The sequence below is a fragment of the Amblyraja radiata genome, chromosome 29 (assembly GCF_010909765.2).
Source record: "Amblyraja radiata isolate CabotCenter1 chromosome 29, sAmbRad1.1.pri, whole genome shotgun sequence".
NCBI lineage: Eukaryota > Metazoa > Chordata > Chondrichthyes > Rajiformes > Rajidae > Amblyraja > Amblyraja radiata.
The window spans coordinates 28,150,898-28,163,143 of record NC_045984.1 but is presented as its reverse complement, the minus strand read 5'-3'; the positions used below and the strand labels follow the sequence as shown (position 1 = coordinate 28,163,143).

Genomic DNA, 12,246 nt, shown 5'->3' with positions numbered 1-12,246 from the left:
CGTGCGTGCATATGCGTGATTGTATGTGGCTTATGTATGGATATATGTTTGTGTATGTATATGTGTGTGTGCTATTGTTATTTTGCTTTGTTTTTAACTTTCTTTTACATGTTCAAAATAAAATATATACTAAACTATTATCACCTCATCTACTATTCTATCTGTAATTTATCATTGCACAAACCTATTGTGAACAAGCTCGAGGAATTCCTAATTCTCCAGACATCAGTGAGACTGTTAATTCTATGAAAATTATAACCTTCATTAAAATTATTTGCTTTATGTTGTCTTATAATCTGTATTTATGCATTCTACCTTTTCACAGCTATTCTCTGGGTAGATGTCCAATGTGTTCCTGGATATTTTTTCTTTTTTTTAAAATTTATTTTCTACCTATCACTAAGTCTTGACTCATTATTAAAGTGATGTCCTAAATTGCAAAAACTAGTTCTGACCTTTCAGCATTTTTTTCTTTGTAGAGCTTTCTACCTAGTATTTCAAGTCTCAGTCATGATTGGGGCGTGTTTAATGAGCATCTGTGGTTCATTCATTTGTTCTGTATAGAGAATTCTTGTTGGAGTAATCTGTCCTTTTAGCCCTGACATAGTTTTTCCACATCCCGACAGTGTTTTGTAAAATGGAACCCTTCTTTCCCACACCAATCCTTCTACCACTTAATCATCTCCCTGATCTGCTTATCTCTATGCCAATTTGCACATGAGATTATAATCCTTGTCTGTAATACTGTATACCTTCTGGTATATTTTGCAGTCCAGTCAGCACATCTTGAGTTGTTTGAAGCGCCAACAGGATTTGAGTATAGGAGCAGGGAGGTTCTACTGCAGTTGTACAGTTGTACAGGGTCTTGGTGAGACCACACCTGGAGTATTGCGTACAGTTTTGGTCTCCTAATCTGAGGAAAGACATTCTTGCCATAGAGGGAGTACAGAGAAGGTTCACCAGACTGATTGCTGGGATGTCAGGACTTTCATATGAAGAAAGACTGGATAGACTCGGTTTGTACTCGCTAGAATTTAGAAGATTGAGGGGGGATCCTATAGAAACGTACAAAATTCTTAAGGGGTTGGACAGGCTAGATGCAGGAAGATTGTTGCCGATGTTGGGGAAGTCCAGAACAAGGGGTCACAGTTTAAGGATAAGGGGGAAATCTTTTAGGACCGAGATGAGGAAAACTTTTTTCACACAGAGTGGTGAATCTCTGGAATTCTCTCCCGCCGAAGGTAGTGAGGCCAGTTCATTGGCTATATTTAAGAGGGAGTTAGATGTGGCCCTTGTGGCTATAGGGATCAGGGGGTATGGAGAGAAGGCAGGTACAGGATACTGAGTTGGATGATCAGCCATGATCATATTGAATGGCGGTGCAGGCTCGAAGGGCCGAATGGCCTACTCCTGCACCTATTTTCTATGTTTCTATTACGGTGATGGAGTCCTCGCCCTCCCCGCCTTCCTCAATATCTCTAAACAGCTTGTTTAGCTCTAAACCCAGCCAGTACATAAACAACCTATCAAAGCCATGATTTTCAGAAAGCCTTTGATAAGTTGTCACACATTAAACTGCTTAGGAAGATGAGAGCCCATGGTATCAAAGGGCAGATATTAGCATGGATAGCAGGTTGGCTGGATTGCGGAAGACAAAATGTGACAATAAAGGTGGCTTTTAGGGTTGGCTGTCAGTGACTAGTGGAGTTCCGCAAGGGTCGGTGCTGGGCCCGCTACTGTTCATGTTGTATATTCATGATTTGGACGAAGGGATTGAAGGCTTTGTGGCAATGTTTGCGGATTATGCGAAAATAGGTGGAGGGCAGGTAGTGTAGAGAAAGCTGGGACTCTGCAGAAGAACTTGGACAGTTTGGGAGAGTGGGCAGACGGAGTATCGTGTAGCAAAGTGTGGTGTCATGCATTTTGAAGTAGGAATAAAGGCGTAGACTATTTTCTAAATGGGGTGAGAATCCAGAAATCGGATGTGTGCAAATGGTCTTGGAGTGCTGGTGCGGGATTCCCAAAAAGTTAATCTGCAATTCGAATCGTTAGTTAAGAAAGCAATGCTAGCATTTATTTCAAGAGGGCTTGTGTACAAAAACAGGGATGTAATGTTGAGGCTCTATAAGGTGCTGGTAATGCTGCATTTGGAATATGTGCTGAGAGGGTCCAGAGGAGGTTTACAAGAATGATCCCAGGAATGAGTAGGTTAACCAATGATGAACGTTTGTCGGCATTGAGCCTGTACTCGCTGGGACCTCATTGAAACATACAGAATAGTGAAAGGCTGGGATAGAGTAGATGTGAAGAGGATGTTTCCACCAGTGGGAGCGTCAAGGACTAGAGGTCATAGAATTAAAGGACGTTCTTTGAGGAAGGACATTTGCACATGTTTTTGGAAGCAAAGACTACCCCTCCCCCTCTGCATAACATTTTACAGACTATACCTTAAACTTTACACTCTGAGGCACTCCATTAAGTCCACTTTAATGGCTTAATACTTAGGATTTTGATTAAACACCTTTGTATAATATATATACATATATTGGGCCATTTGTCAGTGGTGATCATGGGGAAAATTGAATTTCTCACTTTCCCAACCTTCAGCGTGCCTAGGATTTCTGGGAGAATTAGAAATCACTACAGGTATGACATTTGTCCTGCTCACCATGAGGAAGAAATCCATTTGCACACACCAACTTGCCTCTAAGGTTTTTGAAAAAACTTTAACCTTCTAAAGTGAACAAGAAATGACTAACCTAAAGGGAACAATTCTCCTTAGCTAGCAGAAATTTTAACCCTAATGCTTTGTTTTGCTCAAGGGTTCTACTAAAACATTGACCAACCATTTTTTCCTGTTCTTCGTTATCCATTGACTCATTTTGTCAGGAAACAAAATGTAAATATTTATGAGGAAATATTTCTATCTATTTTGGTTAATCATTTGTTACACATTAACCTTGTTGAATCTTTGTCAATGTGGAAATCGAAACATTTTGGGCAAATTCTGCTTCCCACCAATGAAACTTTACACTATTCAAATGCTATGGAGCTTTCAGTCAAATAATTTTCTTCTGCTTTTCTGCACATTGCAACTGGCTTCATTACTTTCTCCTTGTGACTTAGAAGCAGACAATTTTGGCCCAAGTTTATTGCCAGTTCAAAGGGCAACCCCATTCCCCAGCTCATTTTTCTTGAAACAAATTCAGCGAGGTAAATGAGTGCTGCATTGAAGATTGGTTGACATTTCTGCTCAAGAAAGAAGTGATGTATCATCCACTTGTGTGATAGACATTAGGTGCAGGCAGGAGTAGGCCATTCGGCCCTTTGAGCTAGCACTGCCATTCACTGTGATCATGGCTGATCATCCACAATCAGTACCCCGTTCCTGCCTTCTCCCCATATCCCTTGACTCCGCTATCTTTAAGAGCTCTATCTAACTCTCTCTTGAAAGCATCCAAAGAATCGGCCTCCACTGCCTTCTGAGGCAGAGAATTCCACAAATTCACAATGCTCTGCGTGAAAAGGTTTTTCTTCGTCTCCGTTCTAAATGGCTTACCCCTTATTCTTAAACTGTGGACCCCGGTTCTGGACTCCCCCAACATCGGGAACATGTTTCCTGCCTCTAGCGTGTCCAATTCCTTAATAATCTTATGTTTTAATAAGATATCCTCTCATCCTTCTAAATTCCAGTGTATACAAGCCCAGTCACTCCATTCTTTCAACATATGACAGTCCTTCCATCCTGGGAATTAACCTTGTGAAACTACGCTGCACTCCCTCAATAGCAATATTGTCCTTCCTCAAATTTCGAGACCAAAACCGCACACAATACTCCAGGTATGGTCTCACCAGGGCCCTGTAAAACTGCAGAAGGACCTCTTTGTTCCTATACTCAACTCCTCTTGTTATGAAGGCCAACATACCATTAGCTTCCTTCACTACCTGCATGCTTACATTCAGTGACTGATGTTCAAGGACACCCAGATCTTGTTGTACTTCCCCTTTTCCTAACTGACACCATTCAGATAATAAGCTGCCTTCCTGTTCTTGCCACCACAGTGGATAACCTCGCATTTATACACGTTAAACTGCATTCGCCATGGATCTGCCCACTCACCCAACCTGTTCAAGTCACCCTGCATCCTCAAAGCATCCTCCTCACATTTCACACTGCCACCCAGCTTTGTGCCATCTGCAAATTTGCTAATGTTACTTTTAATCCCTTCATCATTAAATCATTAATGAAAATTGTAAATCGCTGCAGTCGCAGCACCGAGCCATGCGGTACCCCAATAGTTACTGCATGCCATTCTGAAAGAGGCCTGTTTATCCCTACTCTTTGTTTCCTGTCTGCCAACCAATTTTCTATCCATGTCAGCACTCTACCCCCAATACCATGTGCTCTAATTTTGTCCACTACTCTCCTTTGTGGGACCTTATCAAAGGCTTTCTGAAAGTCCAGGTACACTTCATTCGCTGGCACTTCCTGGCCTATTTTCCTAGTTACATCCTGAAAAAAGTATGGAGGGATTGGTTGTCTGGAGTGAAGGGACTAGGAAACTGTCTAAGGGACAGAGGCATTTCAAAGTGTCATGGATCGAGGAGAAAGAATAAAGTCAAGGTTAAAACCAATCATTCTTGTGGGACAAGAACAATTGGATATTGAATATACCAGTACAGTCCTGCTTGGAATCTTGGGGAAAAGACAGAAATAGGCTTTGTGCAGTTGGATGACTGAGGCCGAGACTAGAGTGAAGATTTCCTGACTAAATGGGGTCAGTGACTAGAGAGGTGATGAGTTATTGTTGAGTAGTTGGGTCCTTCATGGTCCAGTGGGAACAATGAGGAGATGCCCGAGACCTCAGGTAGAGATTAGTTCATTAAACTATGACATCACTGTGTGTGCAGATCTGGAGATATTGGGGTTGAAAGTGAGCATAGTGGTGCTGGTTAAGATTGGAAAAATGTTTTCGTTCCTTTGATCTGACTCCCTGTCATCATTATAAATGCATTTTAAGCACTATGATTTTTAACATCATTGATCTTTATTCACCTAATCATTATTCTGTTCACCTCTGTCTTGTACCATCTGCAATTTGTATTTAATCTATTGCTATCACGTCATCCTTCCACTTCTTCTCTAATCACATATTGATTTTGAGGCCTTTCTGATCAGTTGTTGCTTTTAATCCACCTTCCTGTCCCAGTCCTTCCAGTGTCCTCTTTTCTGTTAAAAGAATAGTTCCCTTCTTTCCTTTTATACTATCAATATAAGGAATGTTGCGACTTTGATATTACTGCTTTACTGTTATGTTTGTTGTTCAGAGCTGATAACTCAAAGGAAGGAATTGATTTAAGCAATTTTTTTTAAACTTTGGAAATTTCACCTTTAAACAAATGGAAAAACACCTTGTTTTTCTGAGCAACATTTATATTGCACTAAACATATGAGCTGCAAGGTGGGAAAGAGACTTTTTCACTCGTATTCTAGTAAATTATGCTGCTAAAAATCAATGCATTTTAAGACCACTGAAGATATGATGGTAAAAAATCAAATAATTTCTTCAGATTGTTTTCAACATGCCCTCACAGTAATCTGCCTTACAGGAATGTTATGGTTTTATTGGTTATTAGAGTCATGGAAGGTTGCTGTTCACTCTTCAGTGAGCAGACTGTGACATAAAAGACTCCCCATGAGATTTGATTTTAATTATTATTTGCATTATACATGTGCAATTTAACCTTAATTCTACTTTCATCGCAGCTACAGCAAAGCGAGGGGACATTTACCATTGTGTGCTTAAGTTGTGCTCTCTCTTAAGGGGGGAGGGGAAACTCTGACTCTCCACCCTATCTATGCCTACCACAAAATATGCTTCTACCCAGTCGCCCTTCAGCCTACAAAGCTCCACAGTAAATAATCTAGATTTGTCCAATTTCTAATGTTTAATATTCTCTAAATCTGCTAATATCCAGTGAACATCTTCTGCATCCTCTCCAAAATGTCTACTATTTGCTGACCACATTGCCCCAAATGTGGCCTAACCAAAGTTTCTCCATTTGTTTTTTAACCAACGTTCATTTCTTTCAGCTCATTCACTCAAGACGCATTGCTGTGCATTATTTCTTACACGCTTTCTATGCTTTTCATGGAGGCAGGCATAAAATTGTGTAACTTCTCCATCATTTCAATATTCCCCAGTATGATTTCACCAATCTCCATCTAAGTGACCCAAGTTACATTTTGCTAACCGTATCTTTTTGTACGTCTACGGTAGCTTCTGCATTTGGGCTTTCTTATCAGATATTTTGTTGTTCTCACTCGACAATTTATAATTCACCTTGTTCTATTTGTAGATTGGTGTCAGCTACAACTGAGTTTCTGAATCCATGTGAACGACCCATATTGAGCTGTGTAGACTGCAGTCAGAACAATTGCTACTCCCATCCACCCACCACACAAAAAAATAGATTCTTAAATTTACTGACTGGTTTCTTAACCATTCGCCAGATTTTGATTTATTTTACTTTTAAGCTTACATTTTAATCTTTATTTAGAATTTTAACATCTGCCTTGTAATGCATATGCATAATGCTGTCAGTTTTCACAATCCGTTGGCTTTGGCAGTTGCAGACGTCTGAGAAATATGTCAGACTAATCAGGATTCCTACTTACTATAAGCTAGCATGCATTTTTGTTGTGTGCAGCAAAACTGCTAGCAAGCCCACCTTTCAATGGCAGTGGCACTCGCATGGATGTTGGCAGATTTAAAAATTGTACATGGCATTTAAATATGTATTTGTAATATTTAAAATGGGGCAGAATTCTGTGTCTGCGTACTTGAATGATTATGCGAGGCAGTGTTATGACAACATTTCAGCATCTGTGGGGTGAGATACATAGCTAACATTTCAAGTTGGCCTTTGATCAGAACCTTAAAACGTTTACTCTGTCTCCACAAAACGTTTCCTGATCTGCTGAGTATGTTCAGCACACGTTGTTCTTTAGGATGTCTGCCATGCTTTGAGTGGGAATTAAACCTTGCACAAAAAAAATGATAAAGATTGATTGTGAGTCTGTATCTCTCGTCTGTTGAATTCTTCATCATTAAACAGGCGCGAAAGACATGAAATACTTGTTTTCCCTGCCCATCCAGCTTTTAGCTCAAGGGAGGCAACAATGGGGTGCTGCAATGAAGCACTGCAATTTTGGAAGACTTATTTTGGATTAATGTGCAACTAGCCCACAATTAAGGAGCAGTTCAGAATTATTGCAGTTCAATTTTTAACTGTTTTGCACCCTAAGAAATAAGATTCTACAGAATTGGTTCATGAATACAAACTCGCTTCCCTCCATAGATATGTGGATGCCACAACATATGGCTGCCAGTAAAGACATTGTTTTGATGTTAAAATAAGTGCCCACAGCCAATGCATACCATTTCTTCTGTCAGATTTATAGCATCAGCATCTATAGACTCATTAAAACTGCATGGCATCATTTACCACTCTAAATTTTCTGTAATTTTAATAATATGCAATTATATTACTTTAGTTTGTGTTAGATAACTTTGTGTAGTACAGCTTCAGAATGCAAAGGTACACAAAAATGCTGGAGAAACTCAGCGGGTGCAGCAGCATCTATGGAGCGAAGGAGATGGGCAATGTTTCGGGCCGAAACCCTTCTTCAGACTGTGAATGCGAATGCAGACTGCTTCAGAATGCAAATGTTTTGTCAGTATTACAAATTTAATTGCACTTGTGTAAACAAATTAATTTTCTTGGTTAAAATTTTTGTTTTAAGAAAATACTGAAAATGCCCAATTCAGCCAAACTGTATTACCTGACCAAACAGCCCTAAATAAACCCAAAGATTCAAGCCCTTGTTATAAAAGAGTAATCCTTGGTGTATCAGCGTGAGTTGTAGTATTGAGGAATGGCATCTGCTTTTGAAAACATTGCTTGTAATTCCTTGCATACATTGTACAAGCACAGCAGCAACAAATATGTTGTATTGTCTACGTTTTCTCCATTTCCCCAGTTAACATAGTATATAATATGCTGTGTAGTAAGCATACTTCATCCACAAGAAATGCTTGGTAATTGAATTACAGATGTACTGTTTGTAAATTTAAGTCTTTCCCACTTACGAGAACTCTAATCACATATTGTTATTACACCAGTAACAATGAATTAATAAGCTTATTTCACACACAAAGATTTTCACTAACGTGGCATAGTGACCTACATTTTCATTGTAAGGAGATGAGATTACCTCAGTTAAAGGATTGCTATTAATGACTTTAACGAGTCATTTTGTTATTTAACATTCCATGGTATTAAGCAGAAATTCTAGTTCTGAAATCCAATGGAAAAATTGGTAATACGCTGGTGTAAATCGTTTCTTATTCATATATCAGGATCTGGGCATCATTTGCGAGATCTTTCATAGCACTTCACCGAGTGCCATTGTCAGAGGCATTTAAGAGTCAACCAGATTGGTGACTCTGTGTCACATAAAGGGCAGTACAAAAGATAACGATATTTCCAGCCATGTGGTTGCATTTTAAGGTGGATACATTGATTATGTATATAATTAGCACGCTTTCATGTTTTCTTCTATGCCTTGAAGTAAACAAAGACCTGTCACTATGTGCTTTCTTGGAAAATATTAATAGTTTTTTTTCTTTTTCCAATTCCAGGCTCTCTTTGTGCTTTTTATTTTGGCTTATATTCACATTGCCTTTTCGCGATCTCCAATCAACTGCTTGGAGCACATCCGTGAGAAATGGCCGCGGGATGGTATTCTCCGTGTAGAAATCCAACGGAATTCCAGCCGTGCACCCATTTTTCTTCAGTTCTACGAATCGGATAACTTTGCAGGAATGGTGAAGGAGCCAACAGAAGACGAAGAAGAGCTGAGCGTAGAAATGTTTGACAACACTTCCATACAGGTGCGATTACTGCTGAGAACATTGCAAACCAGACATAAAACATGCAGAATATCTTTTGTTGATTTGGTTTGGATGAAACTGTCACAAAGTTTTGTCATTCTCAAAATGTTGGTTGAAATATTCATGTAACAAATACATAATTAGTCAGGAATGAAGTAGAGCACATGGGGAAAAATCTGAATCAAAAAGTAAAGTGGATATGGCCTTTAATTAAATATCTCTCCACAATATCCAAAATCTTGGTCATTTAGCAGAATACTATTGTTGATTTTCCAGCAGAGTGACGTTAATTACACGGGGTGGGTGGCAATTAGGGGGGGAATTCAGTATTCAGTATTTAATGTCATTTTAACTGAGTACTTACATACACAGAAGAAACGAAAAATTGTTTCTCAATCAGTTCCCGTCAGTGCAGTTAATAAAAACTGCTTACAAATGCTTACAGCTTTAAAATTAACATATCTAAAATAGGCCTAAAAATTGAAATAAAAACAGACATTCAGACCGAGCAGTGGCTTTGCACCACCACTTACAATATATCCAGAAAAGGGCGAAATAATAATGTGCTTATCTGGAATTGTGCATTGTATATTTCATTGAGCATTGTTTCTTGCCCAATGGAACCTGATTTTGTGCATCCATTAGTCATTTGCTGACTTAGATGTTTTGACGCTGGTCATTTTCTAGCTCAGTTGTCACACTGGAGACTTGTGTGTCTGCACTGAAGGTAGGTGAGAAATGATTGCTTGGATTTGTTTTGTGTCAATGCTGCCCTCAAGGCATTTCCATTCAAAACTTGGTTGGTGATACTTAATTGTTTTTTGCAGTTCGATTCCAGATAATGTGGACCCCCCCCACCCCTCATTATATCATTCTTAATCTATCTTTTATTAAATATTTAACTATGCCCAAGATCACGAGTATGTCTCCAAAATCCCCCTCTGCTAAGAGAGGATCCAGAGTTCTTGTCAAATGTGCAGATTGAAGAAAAGGTGGTGCAAAGTGTCCTATTGAAGACGGTAATGTTGTCCAGCTCAGAAGCTTCTATTGAAGCTGTCCAAAGTAGGTCAAAATGATGGGCAAAAGTTGCATATAATTTTAAAGTTTTTTAAAACTGAAATGTCGTAAGATGCTTCATTTTGTTTTAGTTTTGGATGAGGAGTAGACTTTAATGTTCTCAGGGTATTGGGTGGTTTGTGGTACACCTACCTATTCTGATACAGAATCAACAGTTTGTAGCCATTATTTGAAACTGAATATATAATTTCAAGGCTTCACACTTATAACTAAGGAATGTTAGGGCACAAATCGGGCATATTCATACAACCTGAATCTACAGTAGATTCCTTTTATTTGCATATTATTATTTTGAATCAAACAATTGTTACAGAACTGGAGGAAGCAATTTGACCCGGTTCCAAGTAGAGTAATCCCGCCAGTCTGGTTCGCTTGCGCATTTCCATATTCCTTTATATTATTCTACAAGTGGCCTTGTTTTATATTGTTCCACCAGGAGCTAATATTTTCACCTTCAATCCTGGAGACCGTGTTGACAACTGCTTATTCGTACTTATTTGTGAAGCTGTTGAGTTTTTTCAATATCGTGGAATGTGAGTTTCCATAGGGTTAGGATGAAGCAAGCTAAGGCCTAAAATGAGATGTAACTGCCTGCATTTGGGGAAGCATAGTTGGACGGCGGTAGAGTTGCTGCCTTACAGTGCCAGAGGTCCAGGTTCGATCCTGACTACGGTGTGCTGTGTACGGAATTTGCACATTCTCCTTGTGACAGCATGGGTTTTCCCAAGGTGTTACTGTTTCCACTTTCTAAAGCCGTGCAGGTTTGTAGGTTAATTGGCTTCTGTAAATTGTCCTTGGAATGTAGAATAAAATTGTTGATTGGAGCGTACTTGGTGTTTCTGCGCTGTATCTCTAAACTAACCTATTGTGTGTAAAAGGGGATTCAAACTCTTGTGGGTCATGGACTCACAACAGATACTGATTTCTTTAAACATCATTGATTATGATATGAACCTTGCCTAGTACGGTGCTATTCCTAAATGTATTACCTTGGGTTAAATTCCATTTGACACATCTGCCCATCTTGCACTCTGGGTTTACACCTTAAACAATGTCTTTAGTAAAAGCTAGTAGCCTTGTATTACCACGGTGGTTATATTTTGGAAATGATTAACATTATTAACTCTACCAAATTATTAACTTTTACAGATTCTAACCAACCCTTTATGCAATTTCTGCATATGTTTCCCTTTTGTCTTGTAGCAAATTTGTGCTGACATGGTTTTGCCTTCTCTGTTCTCTTCCGCAGTTTGAACTAGACATAGAGCCTAAAGTGTTCTTAAAGCCCTCACTTGGAAATAAGCCCGACGTTGTAACACAGGTGGTGCAAAATGACAGCCAGGGACTTTCATTTACAGAGGCACCGACGAAAGGAATGCAGCCTCTGCAGGAAACTGTCTCCGAGTTTGAGATGCTGACAAGAGCAGGTAAAGTCTTAGTGATTCAAATGTTTTCTTTCCATACTGCTTCTCGGTGACTTAAATTTTTGTCCTCGTCTACATGTATCAGAGACAATTCCAGTTGCTAACCTTCCTCACATTCTGGTAATATAAACTGTAATAATGGACAGTTATTTGAGCTGAGAGGTTCTTTCTTTTGGTATGTGAACTAATTTGTCTTGTAATAGAAATGCTATGTGGAGCAATTTACAGAATTTAAAGAAAGCCTGCACGGTCACAGGGAGAACATATAAACTACATACAGATAGCACCCGTAGTCGGGATCAAATCCGGGTCTCTGGTGCTGTAAGGCAGCAACTCTACTGCTGCGCCACTGTGCTGCCTACCTTAATCTTAGGTGCAGTCACAACCAAAATCTGCAAATTGGAAGTAAATTATTATATTGTTGATTGTTTTCCCACAGACTGAAAATCCTGTGCCTTTTATATTTGTGACAAGATTTTTAGGAGACTATTATATTGTTCTAAATGCAGGCTTCATTTTTAGCCTGGGTGACTGCAATAATATTTAAAAGCTTATGAATCCCTGGATAGCATCATAATTATTTAAATAGAGCTTGAAAGCATTGCTGATCTCTATCCATTCATGTATGAATTGCTGGCTTTAGTTTTTTTTAGTTTAGAGATACAGCGCGGAAACAGGCCCTTCGGCCCACCGAATCCACACCGACCTGCGATCACCGCACATTAACACTATCCTACACACACTAGGGACAATTTACACATACACCAAGCCAATAAACCTACAGACCT

General features: G+C 39.3%; 1 protein-coding gene across 4 annotated transcripts in view; it reads left to right on the top strand.

The window, feature by feature from the left end:
- The window catches only part of tmem259 (transmembrane protein 259), a 53,429-nt gene that overhangs the window by 9,339 nt on the left and 31,844 nt on the right, over nucleotides 1–12,246 (top strand). For all 4 annotated transcript variants that reach the window (XR_004416265.1, XM_033047038.1, XM_033047039.1 and 1 more), the window contains exons 2-3: nucleotides 8,706–8,957; nucleotides 11,284–11,461. Coding sequence is in view for 3 of the 4 variants with exons in the window: in XM_033047038.1 (XP_032902929.1) it covers nucleotides 8,706–8,957; nucleotides 11,284–11,461 (430 nt within the window). In the remaining variant the exon portion in view is untranslated. The remainder of the gene's footprint in view (nucleotides 1–8,705; nucleotides 8,958–11,283; nucleotides 11,462–12,246) is intronic.